General features: G+C 31.8%; 2 protein-coding genes across 2 annotated transcripts; both read left to right on the forward strand.

Annotated features, from left to right (window-relative positions):
• The first annotated feature begins 356 nt into the window (after positions 1 to 356).
• Positions 357 to 7,596, forward strand: LOC111709250 (uncharacterized). Its single transcript, XM_023482878.1, has 7 exons — positions 357 to 453; positions 5,048 to 5,086; positions 5,783 to 5,820; positions 5,961 to 5,999; positions 6,585 to 6,598; positions 6,999 to 7,069; positions 7,431 to 7,596. Exons 1-7 carry the CDS (start codon positions 394 to 396, stop codon positions 7,593 to 7,595), a joined length of 426 nt encoding a protein of 141 aa, XP_023338646.1. The 5' UTR covers positions 357 to 393; the 3' UTR covers position 7,596.
• Positions 7,597 to 9,762: 2,166 nt separating this feature from the next.
• On the forward strand, positions 9,763 to 13,945 carry LOC111709251 (uncharacterized). Its single transcript, XM_023482879.1, has 5 exons — positions 9,763 to 9,971; positions 11,092 to 11,194; positions 11,306 to 12,995; positions 13,266 to 13,366; positions 13,677 to 13,945. Exons 1-5 carry the CDS (start codon positions 9,899 to 9,901, stop codon positions 13,798 to 13,800), a joined length of 2,091 nt encoding a protein of 696 aa, XP_023338647.1. The 5' UTR covers positions 9,763 to 9,898; the 3' UTR covers positions 13,801 to 13,945.
• Positions 13,946 to 18,450: the final 4,505 nt, after the last annotated feature.

Below are 18,450 nucleotides of genomic sequence, written 5' to 3' on the forward strand. Positions count from 1 at the left end.
CCAACCTGACACAGCACAAAAACTTTTTTTGTTTTACCTTAACTTTGAAAAAAAATTCCTCTTTTTTTTCAAAAGATAATCTCTTTTCAAACTTTTAAAGGTTTAAAAGGAAAATATTGAAAATATATGTTTTCCCGCAGTAGAAAGGCTCAAGTCACTTTTGTATAGACACCACAATTGAAAACAATCAGTTTTGAAAATTATACACATTGAAATCTAATTCTTACTTGATCAGACAGTGCTTTTAAAGGTACCGTTGTGAATCAGACATTTCCATCCTTACATGTCGGGTCACTTGTTATTACGCAAACAGTCCCTTCAAGGAAGCAAACTAATGGAAAAATAATTTCAGAATACAACTATCTACAGATTATTTTTAATTCACAGAATAAAATGGGAGGGAGGAAGAAAGACGTCGAAAACTTGAATTCTCTGCCAAAAGGAATTCTCAAGGTAATATTAGTGTTCTACACTGTTGTGTCCATGACATAAAGAAAATAGCGGATTGTTGTGTTCTACCTATGGAAAATGGTGGATTGTTTCCTATGGAAAATGGCCAAATGTAACCTTTCATAAATGGCCGAATGTTGTGTTCCACCTATAGAAAATGGCCGAATGTTGTCTCTAACTTTTCATAACTGGCCGAATGTAGTGTCCTACCTATAGAAAAGGGCCGAATGTTGTAGGTGTCTATAACCTTTCATAAATGGCCAAATGGTGTGTCCTACCTATAGAAAATGGCCGAATAATGTGTCTAACCTTTCATAAATGGCCGAATGTTGTGTTCCACCTATAGAAAATGGCCGAATGTTGTGTCCTACCTATAGAAAATGTTCAATTGTTGTGTCTCACCTTTCATAAATGGCCAAATGTTGTGTCCGAACTACAGTAAATGGCCAATGTTGTGTCTAACGTATCATTTATGGCCGGGGACAGTTTCTTTCTTACCTGCATATATTCCTGTTTACGTCTGATTGATATATGAAAAAAACTGTTTTCAGAGAGAATACATGTGAAAAAGGTTCATTCAGTTGAATTAATTTTTTCTTGCTATTTTCTCAAATTTCAAGCAACCTGTGATATTTTAAGTACAAATTTTGGAATTGCCAGAAATAGGGTTACAGTGTGATTATTAATTCTAGAATTATACTTCAAAAATAAGGGTGAAGAATAAAATGACGCAAACTATTTCAAAGTTCAAAGACGACCTTTAAGTCATCTTGCGTCAGTCATGCTTTGAGGGACACCCTGTAGCTCAATATTTATTACACAGTGGACTAGGGTCAATTTAAATTTGAACCGACTCGACACCTTTACCGGCCTCAGTGATGTGCAGTGCAGCATATACCGGCTCGACCCTATGCCAGCTCGGTTTCAACTTTGACGGCGCGGCAAGACTCTTTACAGTACCCAGTAGAGATGTCAACGTTTTGATTTTTCTAGATTTTAGCTTTCGTTACGATAGTGTTCATCAAAAGTATAAACGTTTGAAACGTTACACGTTGCACATTATGAAATTTTATGGCATAGAGTAACGTTACGTAATGAATTTTCTGCACTTAATTTAATACCTTATACAACGTTAAGCTTTAGTAAATGTTATTGAAAAAACAGTAAGCTCCGTTACGCTTTTGCATTTGATGTTTTAAAAAGCTTACCCAACGTTGAGTTAAAGCTTATGTAATATAACCACAATTTTTTAACGTTCCACTTTCATGCAAGTAAAATATTTTCAGAGGCCTTACGTTACACTTTCACTTGGTTTAAGATCTAAAAGATGACAAACGTTTTGCTTTAATAAAACGTCATTGGGGCATAGTTCTGTACGTTACAATGCATTTCAGTGCAAAGAATATTTTTTGTTAACGTTACGTNTAGCTTGAAATATCAAAAGTCTACAACACCAGCTTGCAAAGATTATAATTTGTGGCGAATTTTTAGTTCTTTTTGTGTTTTTTTATGTTACTTACAAAATGAGTAAAAAAGCGGCATTGGCTTTAGTTTTCAAACCACAATGAAAATGTTTTCAGAGTTCATGTTTGGGGTTAAAAATATCAAATAGAGTAAGACAAGTGCTAAATTTTTTTTAACACACACAACGCGAAATAAAATTATTTAACATTTATTTCTTTTAAAAAAAATCGATTAAAAAATCAGTTTTTTTTCTGTTCTAAAGTTTCATAAAAATCTATTGATGAATAAAACATAACACGCATTTTCCATTTGATGAAATATTGTTGTATTTTATTAAGTATCTACATTTCTAAATTTTTCAACCTAAAACATGAACCATGCCAACTGAAGTTATGATTTCAAGTAGTCAAATATACATGAACCACAGCAATTGTGTTTGTTCACAGACCCGTTCCACTTAATAAGTTGATTTTTTTCCAATCAGTAAATCATTTGCTTTATAACAGAAAATGCATATGTAAAATTTCTTAATGTCGTATTTCTTTTCCAGATTTTTAGTGGGTTTCATCAAACAATGGCAAATCAAAACCTTTAATGTCCAAGAAACATTTATAAGATTTGAATTTTCACTAATAGCATGTTACAAAAAAACTCGTTTACACTTTAGAAAGGAACTAAGTTTTTTTTTCAAATTTACTAATCCCTAAATCTTTCTAACCTTGTATATTTCAATATTAATAGTCTACGACATCGGGTTGCAAAGATATATTAAATGACAATTAGACTTTTTGAAATGTTTTGATTGACAGAATTATTGTTACGCTTTTGAAATTAAAACTCAACCCTCATAACGTTTTATGAACAACATTTTCATCAGACATATATCTAACGCTAGACTAATCAATTTAGTATTCAGAGAAAAGTTATGAAACTTTTTGATTTACAGAATTTCATTTTTTTAAATGTTATACGTTACATTATTGAAATTTTACTTTGTAAAAAAACTTTCGTTTCCTGATTATTAAAATAATAACCCATTTCTGCAACGTTGAATTTTTCATTATACTATAAGGGAAAACGTTTCAAAACGTTTTCATAAACAGTTATGCATTTTTCAGTTATACAACGTTACACTTTTTATAAGTTGAACTTTGAAATAGAAATCTTTTCGTTACGATATTCAATCAAATCAGAATTTATTTTTTAAACGTTAGACTTTCAAGCTCCCTTTGGAAACAAAACATTTCTTTACGTTATGGTCAAAAAAGTTGTAGATATTAGAAAAATAACGTTACATTTCCACAAAACGCTAACGTTGGGGGTATATAGGTATGAGCTCCTATAACGTTAACGTTTAACGTTCACGTTATATAGAATATATCCAAACGTTATACATTATTGTAACGTAACTACAAAAACGTACATTTTACGGTACGTTACACTATCGTTGACATCTCTAGTACCCAGCGTTTCATAGGCCTATTTTACCTTTTCCACTAGCTTAGTTTGGTGTGATTATGCAGTGATATATTTGTTCTGCAATTTTCTGATTATGATGGTAAATTATTGATTAGTGATGAAAGTATAGGAATAGGATTTGTAGGATTAAATCAACTTATTGTATTAATTTAGGCTTTAATGTTGAATTACATTCTGGTTTAATAGAATTTTCGTTCAAAATATCAAATTATTTTAATTTAAAGGGACTGTGTGCGTAATTTCAAGCTCTTCGCCATATATATTTGTTTGTGAATATGTTAGCTATAAGCTGACCAAACGGCTGGACCGAATGGGCTGAAATTTTTTGAGGGAACCCTTGATTACCCTGGGGGTAACATAGGCTAAAACAAATTCGAAATAATTTTTTTTTCTTCCAGTAATTTTTTTTCAAAGTAAAAAATAATTCCAAGGGCAACGCCGGGCACTTCGACAAGTTATTATTTAATTTCTCCAATGTTTGTTTTAAAGAAGAAATGCGCAAATAATTCTTGCAGAGAACCCGCAAGTTAAAATGAACAGTTTAAAAACATAAGATGTAAAAATTAGTTCAAAGTTTATCTAACAAAGTTTTTTAAGTATACGCAGTACGGACCGTTGTAAATCGGTCAATAGCATCTTTATGGAGGGTCGCTTGAAATTATGCTTGCAGTTTCTTTTACTCATAAAAGGGACAGACCGGCTATGTAAGGTAGTTGAACTGAGTATGCAGTGTTGTGGAAAGCTTCTTTAGGATTCATTAGAAACATATAACACTTTTTAAAGATCTGTAAATCCTGAATTTGAGCGCAAATTCGCCGTTCAAAACTCCTACTTTGGGGGTGGATACGCTTTCAGAATTAGTTTTTTTTAATTATTAAATAACGACAACGAAAAATAAAGTAAAAATTATACAGTAATCTAATTAGATGGTTAGGATTGGGAACATATTTCTCAAAAGAAATTTGTCACTAAAACAATGCCAGAATCAATTATTTCGTTTTCATCATTATATTGGATTTCTTATTTTCTTTGAATTTATTCGCAAATTTCTTCAAATTCTTCAAATGTCGTCTTTTCAATAATAATTCCAGAAAATCTGCAGAAAATCATTGTGAATAAGGAGAAACCAGGATAACGAGAAGATAGAAACTAATAATTGAACAAGATTACTTATTTTCGATGATATGATTAATTTTTATTTTCTCAACCTGTTCCTAAACAACTAATTAGTTTACTGTAAATTTTTTTTACATTTTATGTCGTCGTTATTTGATAATTTAAAAAAAAAATAATTCTGAAAACGTTTTGAACGTCGAATTTGCGCTCAAACTCAGGATTTACAGTTCTTTAAAAAGTTTTATATGTCTCAAATGAATCCTAAAGAAATTATCCACAACACTGCATACTCAGTTCAACTATCTTACTTAGCCGGTCTGTCCCTTTAATTATGAAAAAATGTTACTGGATTCAAATATGGTATCTCTAAAAACATTTAACTTGTGGACAAGTTTAATAACCATTTCTAATCTTTGATATTAAGAATGTAGAATTATAAGTGGGGCTAAATTTGCAAATATAAAGTAATACTGGGCTTTTTAAAAAATGATCAAGCAGTTAATTAATGATGTAAATGTTTTCACGCATTTTTTTGCAGAGAGAAAACAGGATAACCTTCAAAAATCTTCCATCAATGGTAAGTATATCAAAATATATTCTAGTGCACTTTGCCTTTTCCCGGGGGGGGGGGGGGTTTTTTAACTTATTTTCAACAATTTTACAAATGTGTGAAGTACGCTTTTAATAAGGAAGCACCACAACAAAATGGCGGTCTTACATTTTTTTCTCTAAATTTTGCTTAATATATATATTTTCTCCTCTGTGTCTAAAACAGTGAAGTCAGATTGCTAATTTACTGCAGAGCATATTTTGTCATAATATTATCTATTTTTCACATAATATTATCTACAGGGTGTCCCAATAAACATGGGAATTGACTGACGATTTCGATATCGTCTTTTGAAATAATTCTTAGATTTAGTTTAATGATACCTACTGAGAAAGCTATAATTTGTAGGACTTTATCCTCCTCTCCTATGTTTACAATTTGTTTTTATGTTTTGACTGAACCTGACGGTTGGATACTTAGGAAAAAAAATACAATTTACAGTATACGACACAGTTATAAACTTGTCAATCTTCACTATTCATCTTGCAGAGAGAAATTACAGACATATAAAACAGCATTTTACCGTTTTTATAAAATAAACTATATACAGACATGATATAGACTATGGCTTTCGAAATCAGGTATTACAATGCTAATTCTTAACAAAGACGATCTCGAATTCGTCATTCAATTCCCATGTTTACTGGGACACCCTGTGTGTAGGATGACAGTTCTGATGAAATTGAACCAATTGAATTGCGGTAATAAAAATATTTTTAATGTTTCCAAATTTTTACCTCAAAGATCTTGTAAGATTTAAACATTTGAAAATGTATTCGAAAAAAAATTGATCAAAAACAATTTTTGCAGTCAATTTTTTTTATTTTTGACCTTTTTTCAGTGGCAACAATGATGCAGAGAAGAAAAGTGAAAGTGTCAGGGAAACAGTTTAAAGCATTGTTTTATTATTTATCTATTTACACTAGGCTTTTAGAGCTCTCCGCTCCCCTTTCCTATTATCAATTGTAGCTTTAAACTCTGAAAGTAGCCGTTTAAAATCCTTCTCAAAATTTCGTGGATTTTTTTGTTTTCTTTGGTGCATTTTCAAAAAAAAATTTGACTTTTATTTCGGACTTTCCTCTTAAGAGCGGTCAAAAGAGCTTCCTTGAAAATTTTGAGCCCGATCGGTTCAGGCGATTTTAGGTTTATTGGATACAGATAAACAAACTAACATACAGAAAGACGGACAAGCAACGAATAAAGAAAAAAAAGAAAATTTTGTCAAATCTGCAAGTTGTTTTCGTGAAAAAAGCACATTGATAGAAAACTAAACTAAATGCACTTGTATATATATATATATTTAAATATTCAATCATCTAAAATGTATTTAAACTGAAAAAAGTTGAAAATACTATATATATATACTACAAGTACATTTATAAAGATAAAAAGTGTATAAAGTGTAAAATAATCCTTCTTTTTAATATAAAAATAATAATATGCCTTAAACTAATGTTTTTTTAAGGATTTCATCAAGAGGTAAGATCATATCAAAATTGAATTTAATCTTTTTTAAATAACAAAAATACTTTAATAAAAATAAAATTTAAGGAATTATTATGAGAATATTTTTATTTTGATTAAGAAAAAATAAAAATCTTGATTGATTATGTTATTTTTCGAGCAATAAAAATTCCCGCATTATTATGTGAATTACATGGGACATCAAACTTATTAACAAATTAAATCCCCATTTATGCCCATTAGAATATTTTTCATATAATAGAAATTACTATAAATTATTTAAAAACCGTTTGCTTCAAATAAATTTTCGGATATAGCTGTTAGATGTCATTGAACTTTTAAACAATTAAACCAAGAAACAGCTTTTGAATTTCATGTTTATAAATCTAAAAATCTAATTATTTTTTTTATAAAGTTGTGAGTGCCTATGAACCCTGTCCAACAGAAACTGGATTTAAGACGTTATCTTCTCTCATTGTTCTGAAGGTGGCATATACAGTGAGAACCAGAAAACTGTGGAATAGGAAGACGACTTTACAGTGAAACTTAAGTGCATTTCATGTAGTTACAAAGCAAATAGTTTTATTAGAGACTTATTAACTTATTAACTCACTTGTCTCGTGAATCTGGTAAAACTGCACAATTGCTGTGTCTCATGTTCACTGGACTAATTAAAGTCATAACTTGCGTTTAAAAGTCGTCTTCTTAATTTAAGAGTTTTTTGGTGTTCACTGTAAATACAAATTTTTTTGATAAGAAAAACTGTTTTTGTTTTCCTGTTTCCTGAGTGAAAATATTAAAAAAACACAAAAAATCACGTCAAACTAATATATTATTTCTGTATAAGGTGTTGATATTAGATATTGGACTATCCTTAGTGGACGTGGTTTCCGACTTTATGCAGGTTAGGCTTGTGTCACTGGACAAACCAGGACTAGAACTGTTAAACTTGGTGACTGGACAAACCAGGACTAGAACTGTTAAACTTGGTGACTGGACAAACCAGGACTAGAAGTGTTTCTTTCAATTTGAATTCAATTCCGTTTCAATCTATTATTTAACAATCAAGAGTTCTTTTCTTGTACTTTTTTCACTTCCGATAAAAAACTTTAGATCGTTTTTAAAGGGGCTGTTCTCTCATTTTGATAATTTTTATGGTAAACTAAACAGCCTATTCGCTGTTGATTTGTATTAGTATTACTTTTCAAATACAACTGTGGCCGGAGAAAAGCCGATTTATCGTTTAGAATTCGAGGGCAAAGGTATGGTACCTTTTTTCTCACCCTGTAGTTATCACTAATGTCTAATACGCATCAAAGTAATACAAATAATAAAAAGAAATGTTTGTTTACAAACATTTGTAAAAAGTTTTTTTTTTTTAAATAAAAGATGAACAAAAAGAGTAATAAAATAGTCACAGTTTTTCTAGAACTCTCAAGTGTTAAATATTTATTATATAAATTACGAAGGAAATTACTTGAAAATCTAAGAAAATCTATTCAATAAATGTCAGATTCATATTTGAAATTCTGAGCGTATGACTTACTTAATGATTTGGAAAAGAAAGCAATAAGTTTATAGTTGCAGGGAATCATGAATACAAATTATGTAATGTCGTCTCTGACGTCTCATGACAACTTACAATTTTAGTTTTATAACAAGCTGTTAAATTGAGAGGAAACCCTTTTTTATGTGGAGGGGGGGGGGGAGGTTTTACTCCGAAATTAAATCTCAATCCGCTGGGTGGAATATTAAGTCTTATATCATATCATGGATGTGTCCCAACAGTATTTAACCGGGTTATATATATTCTGATACAAAACAATAAAGAAGCATATTTCATTTGACATTATTCGGTTTGTTTTACGAAAAAACATGTTTGTAAAAACAAATTTTTTTCGCTAATTGACAGCCTTCCTTTATTTACTGTATTTGCTTGTACTGAGCGAGTCAAATGATATTGGATTATCTGCAAGCTTTAACGCAAAAATAAGCAAATAACCTAGTATTTTTACAAGCGAATTTTTATATTAAACAGTTAACCACAGTTAATTACAGTTAACCACAGTTAACCAAAATTAACCAATGTTAACCACAGTTAACTAGTTTAAGTAGTTAGCCGGACACTTATGATATTTTCTTTTTCCCCAAATTGATGTCAAACAAATAAAGTCCAGAATTATTTACCCGACAACTTCCCCATCGGTACATAAAGTCAGTTAAAATGTTTCCAGAGCTGAAAACTTTAGAATGTGATATCCTTAATCCCGATCTGTTAATTAATCTGGAGAATAAGTTAATGAGGAGTATAAGCAATATTTAATCTGGAGATTAAGAAAAAGAGTGGATTAAGCATTAATCCTGATATCCACCATTCCAAAGTTTTCAGCTCTGGGCTTTTAATGGCTAGAATATGCGACATTTAATGCAAGGCGTTCCATTGTGTTCAACTGGAGTACATTAGCTGGCATCTATATTCAGGGATATTTTAGGATCCTTTGAATACAAATTACAAAACCTTCAAAAATAGACTGAATTCATAAATGTTAAGTTTTATGCTAAAAGTTATAGTATTTCTTTAAAAATTGTAAATCTTAACCCTTGATTGCATGGCTATTATATTTAACAAATTGCAGTTAGACGGCGGTCAAAAACCTTTTGTAGGAATCATAGCATGTCATGAAAGTACACCTATATAGGCCTACTAAGCCCAGCCCATGAAAGCTGATTAGCAGTTCTTTAAATATCTAAGTCTGTGGTTAAAGTCTACTCCTACTGTACAATAAAATCTATTCTTACTTGACATATTTACTGTATATAGAGTTACAGGTTAAAGGTTACTTTGTACTCCTACTGTACACATTTATTGTATATGGGGGTTACAGTCAACTGCAACTGTCCATATATATGTTAGAGGTTACTGTGTACTCCTACTGTACATATTTACTGTATATTGGGTTACAGTTTACTGCTACTGTACATACAGGGTGTCCCACGAAACATGACATTTAAAAAATCGTTATTTTTAGTTAAAACATCCTTTTGCTTCATCATCTTTTACTTTGAAATCAATTTTAATATAACATGACTCCCATATAATATTTTTATTGATCTTTGGTACCAAACAACTCAAAAAATTATGAAAAAAGACATTCTAAACTATTTACCAACTATCATGTTTCGTGGGACACCCTGTATTTATGTTAAAGGTTACTTTATACTCCTACTGTACATATTTACTGTGTATGGGGTTACAGTATACTGCTACTGTACATATGCATATCTATTAAAGGTTACTGTGTACTCCTGTTGAATATGAATGTGCAAGGAAAATCTTTACGTATTGTGATGCTTGATAATCTGTCTCAAACTGCGCACAGTATTGCAGGTATGCTTTTAACCAGGGAATCCGGAATTAATGTATCCCTGCAAACATTTAGTCTCCGACAAACCGACGTTGAAAATCTTTGCCATTGGTACATATATATATATATTATATATAGTCGGATTAAATGTTTCCTAGAATATATATAAACAGGCGCATATACAGGAGGGGGGCAGTAGTCCTCTTGCCCTCCCCCTCCTTGAGATTTATGGGCAAATGTTAAAATCAGGTGTGCTAGGGAAAATTGATCTTGCCCCCATCTGGAAAGGGGTGTTTCCCAACTTAGTTGCTGTTGTTGAAAAGTAGTGAAAAAATGTTCTTGGCACTTTTCTTGATAAACAATTAGAGCTATATGCTTTATGCAAGTGTTTGGCATTTATTCCCACAACCCCAATGAAGGCCAGGGGTAGATAACATTTGTTGGGGGTGAATAAAGAGGGCAGAAGACTAATGATATTCTTCAGGAGACAGCTACTCAGGATGTTAGAAAGTAATATATAGCTTTACAGAGGGATGCATTATAATAAAAAGTCCTTGAATCAGGACTAGATTGGGCGACAAAGGAGTAGTTTCAGAACACTACTTAGGACTTCAGAGAGTAATACTGAACCATACAAAGTGATACATTATACTCACATACACGCATACTTTAAATTGGGACTGCCATCGGCTACATAGGGGACATGTGGTAGCTAGAATTAATATAGAATAACAGCACTTTTAAGGTTAGACGGGGGGGGGAACATTTTTGCACCCCCCTGGCTAAAATTCTGTATATGTGCCTGCATTTGAAGATGATTTCACTATTACAATGTTAGAACCTCTTGTTGGTGATATCAAACTATTAAAAGTATTTTAAAATAACAAATATTTTGTACAAATTTACAAAAGTATTGAAGGGATATTGCACAAATTTAAAAAACCCCAAATATCTATTCACAAATCTGAACAACGGATGTCTCCTATTATCATGTGTTCTGTAGTTTAATACTGCAAATAAATTGTTTTTTAGCAGTTTGATTTCTTTAAAATCATACTAGTTTGGAAAAAAAAGAAATTGAAATTCCAAACTTGCCACTATTTAGGGTGTATAGATGCAGACCCCTATTCTATTATTATTTAGGGTGTATAGAGGCCCCAATTCAACTGTTATTAACCATATACCTGATTTTGCTGGGACTTCTTGAAGTCCCAAGCTTTCTGGCATTGGATTATGGGAAAGACCAGTGAGATTTTTAATAATTTATAATGATAATAAAATCTTGATTTTTTTATTACCCCTTTAATATATTATTTTGATTAATTTTATTTTGATTTATTCTTAATTTGATGTTTAGGTTTGAAAATGTGTTCGCTACATTCAATATCCCGATGTTTTCTATGGCCTTTTCTTTCATCAATATTCTCTTCTGCTCAACCAAAGTCAACATTTTCAATGTTTACATTGTTCAACTGCGAAGATTGGCTGATCTCAAATTGTACGTCTCACTTTGTGTTGGATATTTGCCTTTTTTCCTGCACTCAATAATGTTCAGGGTTTTTGCATTTACCTTTTTGCTCATATACCTTAGTCAATGGTCAGCTATACCATTACTAGCAATATTTTTCAGCAATTTGATCATTGGATACATTTTCAAGGGAGAAAGTCAATTTGAGAGGCTAATCAATGACAAATATAAGCTGTACAGCACTAAAAATCCAAATTCTATAGGTTTGGAACAAAAGCTTTTATCAAACCCCGGTGAAGACACTCCAATTTGGTTAAACAGCTTTCTAGGTATGTTTGTGCCATCTTGCTCAATGATGGGAGTATTGCCAGAGATCATGGATCAACTTGATGAAGAGCAAAAAAGTCGAGTACTATCAGAGCAATCTCGATCACAAAAGAAGATTTTGCGATACCAAGTGTTCATAACAACCAGCATTATTTTAACAAGTCTGTCAGTGATTTATTACTTGGTCAACTACTCTGAGTTTGGATATAATTCAAACATTTTAACATTTATAGATTTTAACATTTGTTCAGCTCTTATTTTGGTTCAGGCAATGATTTCCATACTTTTTCTCCCTGAACTTGATGTTCTGAAACTGCTGAAACTTACTGACTTCAGCCAGAAGTTAGATCAGGGATTATGCAAGAAGATTTTAGTAGGACTTCTATTTTCTTTGGCTATATTCATTCCTCCTATCATAGCTTTTGTTTCTTCATTCTACTTAACTCTTCCAAATGTTTATCTCATATCAAAATTTGAAGCAACAAATCAAGTCAATATTGAAGTTACAAAATCCGTTCTTATCAATAATAAATTCAATGTTGTACAAACAATAGCAGAAACATATACATGCGACAAGCAAGGAACTATCCCTGCTAAAAAGTTTCTGATACTTCTTCCATCATGTTACCAGAAAGAAATTTATGGTGCAAGTTTAAATGATATGGAACAAATGGAGGATAAGTTTGGAGGTATTATGGGGCTAATCTTTCTTGATGAAAACAAGTACAGTGCAAGTGCATTACCATGGAAGTTCTCTTTATTTAGAGAGATTACTAAATTTCCAGTCCTTCTTGTAAACTTTCATGATAAAGCCCGTTTGCTGGATAGAAGCGGAAATAAGACCGAACTTGATGTCAAGGATTTGTATGAATCGTTATCTAATATATCCTCCCATCTTTACTCTATTAAATGCCAAAACCTTACCTCCGACTCTTCTGTTAACCTCTACTCTAGCAAAGGCCTTTATTTGGGGTGTAATGGGTTTCCTAAACTAAATATTCCTTTCAACCTTACTTGCAGAGACAAAGGGCGAGAATGTCCTGAACAAGATTCCTATGAGAAAACATTTTCTATTTTTAACCCATTTGAAGAATGTGATAGAAAAGAAGGAAGAACTTCCCAAATATATCCTGGCCTGACCTGTACAAACTTGCCAATTCTTTGGAAGAAACCAACTTTTCTTCGGGGTGACGATTCTTTGTATGGAGAACCTCAATGTATTTACAATGGAAATAATGTATATTTTTCAAAGGTAGAACTCTAATTCAAAATAAACAAAAAACAATTAACCATTAAAATTAGATCTGAACATTTATCAAAAAGACTTTTTTGGAATGAAAAGCTAATCTAAATCAACAAGTAACTTTCAAGATATGTGTGGGTGGGAATTATTAGTTTTTAAATAAGAAAAACAAAGATAACTTTATTATAAAAACAGGTAACATGAATTTTTTTAATTAATAAGGTCTCAGTTAAAATTGAGTTAAAAAGTTCTAAATTGTAATTCATTTACATTGTACAGGACAACAGCCAGTGTAATAAACAAAAGTTTAGTAGCACTTTATTGGGTGATTGGATAGTGGATACTGAGTGCTCGAAGAGTGAAACAGGAGTAAAATACAGGTAAATCACTGAAACCAATCGATAAATTTTACAAACTACTGATCATGAATAATGTTAAAATTTTAAAAAAAGTTTTAGATTTATAACAATCAATATAGTTGGTCTTGGTGTAAGGTGAACACATTTAAGTAAATTAATTACCTCACATGTGTTTTAAGACAAATTGAGAACCTTATTTCCAAAATTTTCAACACAAAAGCATTATTCATGCCTAACTTTGTGGTATTCTTATTTAAATATTGTATAGAACAACTAGCCATTTTTTTCAGAATTTCTTTCTTGATTATACAAATTATTATATTTTTGATAGGTTTGCACGATTATCAGATCTATGTGTAATGATGGAAGTTGAATTGCTGAGAAGGAATTCATGTGTTCAAGAAGACCCTATAGATATTACAAACTGCGATGGTGGAAGGATGGAGGTCCCTTAGAACATTCTTATTTACTCCTGTTCAAATTTTGATTCTTATGTTTGTAAAGGGGTTTGTATCATGATGGTGGAGAATTCAAACAAGAAATAGTTATGTAAATAAATACAATAAAATATACACTGATAAACAAAATTCTGCGTTATGATATTTTTTTTTTGGGGGGGGGGGGCTGTGACTCCAAAAAATCTAACAAACAGGGAGATAAATTTATAAGAACTGCTAGCTAAAGGGCCTGGCATTGCCAATGAGGAAAAAAAAATTTGGAAAAAAATGTTGAACTTTTTTTAGCACCCCTGGCCACCCCTGATTGTCCACAAAAATTTCAGCCCAATCAGTCCAGCCATTTAGCTGGCTATAGGCAACATATATATATATAAATGTCTTGTAGAAGATATGATTCCGCCAGATTTCTAAATTTATTTCAAGACAGTCAAACATTCTAGAACAGTTCTATCATTCAAATATTGTTCCAACAGAATAATCCTGAAATCCTCAGACAATTTTGAAATTGTTGAACAGTTCTGATATTTTGGAAAAGACATTGACAACATCCTGGGACAGTCCTAACATCAAGGGACAGTTCCAACATTCTGGGATAATCCCAACATTCTGGGACAGTCCCAACATCCTGGGACAGTCCCAACATCCAGAAAGAGTCCCAACATCCAGAAAGAGTCCATAATTCTTCCTGGGATAGTTCCAAAATTCTGGGACAGTCTCAACATTCTAGAACATTCCCAACATCCTGCGACAGTCTGAACATCCTGGGACAGTCCCAATATCCTGGGATAGTCCAAAAATCCTAGGACAATTACAACATCCCAGGATAGTCCCAACATTCTAGACAGTCCCAACATCCCAGGACAGCCTCAAAATTTTACATTAGTCCCAACATCCTGGGACAGTCTCAACATAATGGGACAGTCCCAACATTTTTGGACAATCCAATCACACAACAGACAACCTGGTGACTGAGACAGAAAATTATATTTCATTCTAATTAATGGTATTACTAGATATTTTGAAATTTTTTATGGAATATAAAACTCATGATAAAATAAATTAAATCTTCATTCTTGATAATTGCTTTATGAAGAAATTATAAATTGACAATCATTTAGATAGAGAACAAAGCTGCTGCAAAACTCATGATTTTTTATTAGATTTTATGATGACTAAGAAAGTTCTCCTAGAAACTACAGGGTGTTAAAAATTTGTAGTGGTAGTTAGAGGCTAGAGCATCAATATAAGAAATTTTGATGATTCAATCGTTAAAGTGAGAGTACCCATGGACTGGCTAGACATGGTAGTTAAATTAGAGCACAGTATTTCAGAATATTTTAGGATTAATTTGAGACAGTGTTCAGCAAGATCACAAATATGATCTTTAAGGCAAGGCGGCCATTAGCCAAAACTGTTTTCTCTTCCATGCCACGTATTAGCTTTTTATCTTCCAGCAGCCATGAGCCACAACCATCCTGTCTTCCGGGAATTATTATGTATTTAAATGATAAATTTAGTGCATCCAAATTGCTATTTTTATCCATTCGATATACGCAAAGACGATACTTGAGGAAATTTTTAAAGTTTGTTCACTGATCAATGAATTTAGTGTTCAGTTGATAAACTACTTTACATTTTACAAAGAAAATTTGTACATCATTTTACGCATTGTGGGTCCACGGATGACCAATTTTAAAGAATAGATCTGTATTATAGCATTTCTCATTTCAATTTTTATTGTGAGCGCTAATACATGTTTAGCCCATTATCTCTTAAACTCTATTTTACAATCTCTGCTGATTTTTGAAATCCCTACATAGCTAAAAAAAATTATTGAATTTATCGTGTGTTAATACAGCATTTTTGACCGTTTTTGGGCTTAACTCATTTATTTTTAATATTTTTAAAAACTCCAACGGATCTGAGTTTCCTGATCAAAAACGAATAAATTGATATAAAACATAATAATTTCATTACATTTTTTTACTTTTTTTATCAGTTTTTTAAAAGTTAGTAATTATTTGTGGACGCCTTTGAGGTTACTAGGGTTTCCCACCGAACAAAACCTTTTATGAAAAATGCAAAAATTTTCTTTTGTGTTTTGCAACTTTTTCGCGAAAATAAAGAAGAAAAACTTCTCGAAAAACCGGGCAGAATCTCCGCCTTTCTTCCACCTTCCATGTGGTGGATGGATCTTCTTCTTTTCGATTCTTTGTGCGCCATGTAACTAGTATGAACTCAATAGCTTGAAAAAAGGATAGTTCCATTGATGTAACCCCTTCTGAGCCCGCGATTTAAAAGCTTCGGCTCGAGTCTTAATTCCTTAAACGCAGCTTTAAGACCCAATCTTAGACCCAACTCTGACGACAGCTTGTGTCACGTGATTGACAGCTGCGAGATCTTAGGCTCGACTTAAGGAGTTAGGCCCAATGAAAATAAAATCCATTAGCCAAAACTGTTTTCTCTTCCATGCCACATATTAGCTTTTTTATCTACCCTTTCAGTCCTCATAGAGCTAAGCTCAGATTGAAAGTAGTCTGGCCTATAAGCATGACAGCTTATTAGCTCTTTTATTTATAGCTATAGGTCAGACAGAAAGTGGGGCGGTTGATAACTCGCCTTGTGTTTAGTGTATTGAGATAGTTGTCTGATAAAAGACGCCATCCAGAAGGCAGAAATTATGCTTTCAATGCATGGAAAATCCAAGCTGCCATTAAGCGCTTAATTTAAACTCAGGCCAATTCAGGCCTACAGGCTTAGACACATGATGGAGCAGGCCGGAAATAATGGTTGCCAGGCTAAAACCGAAATAGAGTTCGTAATTACGAAGAGCGGAAAAGAAGAAGGTCTCTCTGCCACATGGGGCGGAAGAAAGCTGGAGTCTGCCCGAGAGCTCCGACTTCATTCAAATCATTAGTATTAAACATTATCTGTTTTTATGCTGTAAATACATTTTTTTCCAATACTCTGTAGACTTATTCACATCAGTTTCAGGCTTTAATTTTGATTGGTAACAGAATGTTTTGATGCATAATTTTTATGTTTCATAATGCTTTTGCTCTTAAAAATAAGTCATTTTTGACCCACTTTCAGTTGTCAGATTTTGATATTACGGAACGGATTGCACAAGTTTTGCAAAGAAATTGTTGCAAATTATTTGCACAATTTAAATTTTTCTTAACTGCACAGCAGGTTATTCAAAGTTTTGCAAGATATCAAGGGCTTTTCAAAAATGTGTATTTTATCATTTTTGGCATTTTTGTTTGCAAACATTTTTACTTTATAACTTTATTCAATTTTTGGTAATTTGCAACTTTTTTGCAGATTCTAAAAGTATTGCATAAGAGCTTTCCAATGATGTATCATTTGTCATATTTGGACATCGAGCATGGGATTTAGAGGGGGGGGGGCCTGGGATTAACCCTCTTTTTAAGTTCCTGAGTAGGGATAGGGTTAAAATTGTTCCAAAACGCTTAACAATACTCTGTGCTAAATTTTTGTTTTAGAATTACATCAGACTTAAATACCGTTTGAGTTAGTTATATCTAAAAGAGTTATTGTTTGTTAATTCTCACAAAAATCAATCATGCAATGAGTAAAAAGTTGTATTTTTTTATATTTATTCCAACTTCCGACGGAGCAAATATAATTATTATCTATCTAATTACCGCATGAATTACAATAATAAAACAATCACAAGTATTGAGATTTCACATTTTAAGTTCAATAACATTTTCTAATCCATCTGTAAGATCTTGTTTTTTTATTCGGGATAAAGTGCAAATAACAAAAGAATTTCTAAACTGAAACATTTTTAATATTTTGAAAAGTTTTCAATATTTTGAAATTTTTATAACTCTTTTTAAAAAATTTGAATCCATTTTATAAATTCAATAATTTTTCATTTCAGTGATAATTTCCTTGACAATGTGGGGCTCAATCACATTTTCTGTATTAAAGGGACTGCATATCCTATACCCCCTTTCATTTTTCCTTTACAGTCCCTTTAAGGAGATGAATTAGATTCTATTTTTTAAGAAAATACATAGGTTTGAAAAACTTCTAAATTAAATACAGATATCTACATATTACCACAGTATCACAAGCATTTGATTCTTTTTAGCTTTTCCAATTAGATATTTTGTAATTTTGTAACAAGGTAACTAGAGTTTTCTTTTAATTTTTTTTTACAGCTAAACACTTTCAAGATAATTAAAATCACATTTTGTAAATCACATATTAGAATTATCTTTATATTTTTGTGTCTTGTTCTTGTATCAGAACTTAAGTTTTTATATCATCTAAAATCTTGTCCAATTTAATTAAAGTGTACAAATATTTGTGATAACACGAATTTACATACATAAATAAACATATTATTACAACACAAGCTGAAGTTAAAAAGATTTTTTTAGACTCTTTCAAAATTTTAAAAATTTAATGACGATCGAATTTTGATAGAGACAAATATTTGAAATTTTGATTTTTCATAAACCTTCCCTGGGGTCCCTAGATGTCCCACAAAAAATTTGGGCCCGATCGGTTCAGCCGTTTTGACGTTTATTGGATACAAACAAACAATGTTAAATACTTGTTTATAGGTTTCAAGTTTAGATTGCTGCAACCTCTCTTTATATGGTTCTGTTG

The sequence above is a fragment of the Eurytemora carolleeae genome, unplaced genomic scaffold (assembly GCF_000591075.1).
Source record: "Eurytemora carolleeae unplaced genomic scaffold, Eaff_2.0 scaffold255, whole genome shotgun sequence".
Taxonomy (NCBI): Eukaryota; Metazoa; Arthropoda; class Copepoda; order Calanoida; family Temoridae; genus Eurytemora; species Eurytemora carolleeae.

Bases quoted from the DNA above. Each gene is read 5' to 3' on its own strand.
- LOC111709250 (XM_023482878.1), top strand. From the start codon at position 394: ATGGGAGGGAGGAAGAAAGACGTCGAAAACTTGAATTCTCTGCCAAAA. The intron at 454-5,047 runs GTAATATTAGTG...ATTTTTTTGCAG, and splicing joins TGCCAAAAGGAATTCTCAAG to AGAGAAAACAGGATAACCTT. The intron at 5,821-5,960 runs GTAATAAAAATA...ACCTTTTTTCAG, and splicing joins ATTGAACCAATTGAATTGCG to TGGCAACAATGATGCAGAGA.
- LOC111709251 (XM_023482879.1), top strand. From the start codon at position 9,899: ATGAATGTGCAAGGAAAATCTTTACGTATTGTGATGCTTGATAATCTG. The intron at 12,996-13,265 runs GTAGAACTCTAA...TACATTGTACAG, and splicing joins ATAATGTATATTTTTCAAAG to GACAACAGCCAGTGTAATAA. The intron at 13,367-13,676 runs GTAAATCACTGA...TATTTTTGATAG, and splicing joins GAAACAGGAGTAAAATACAG to GTTTGCACGATTATCAGATC.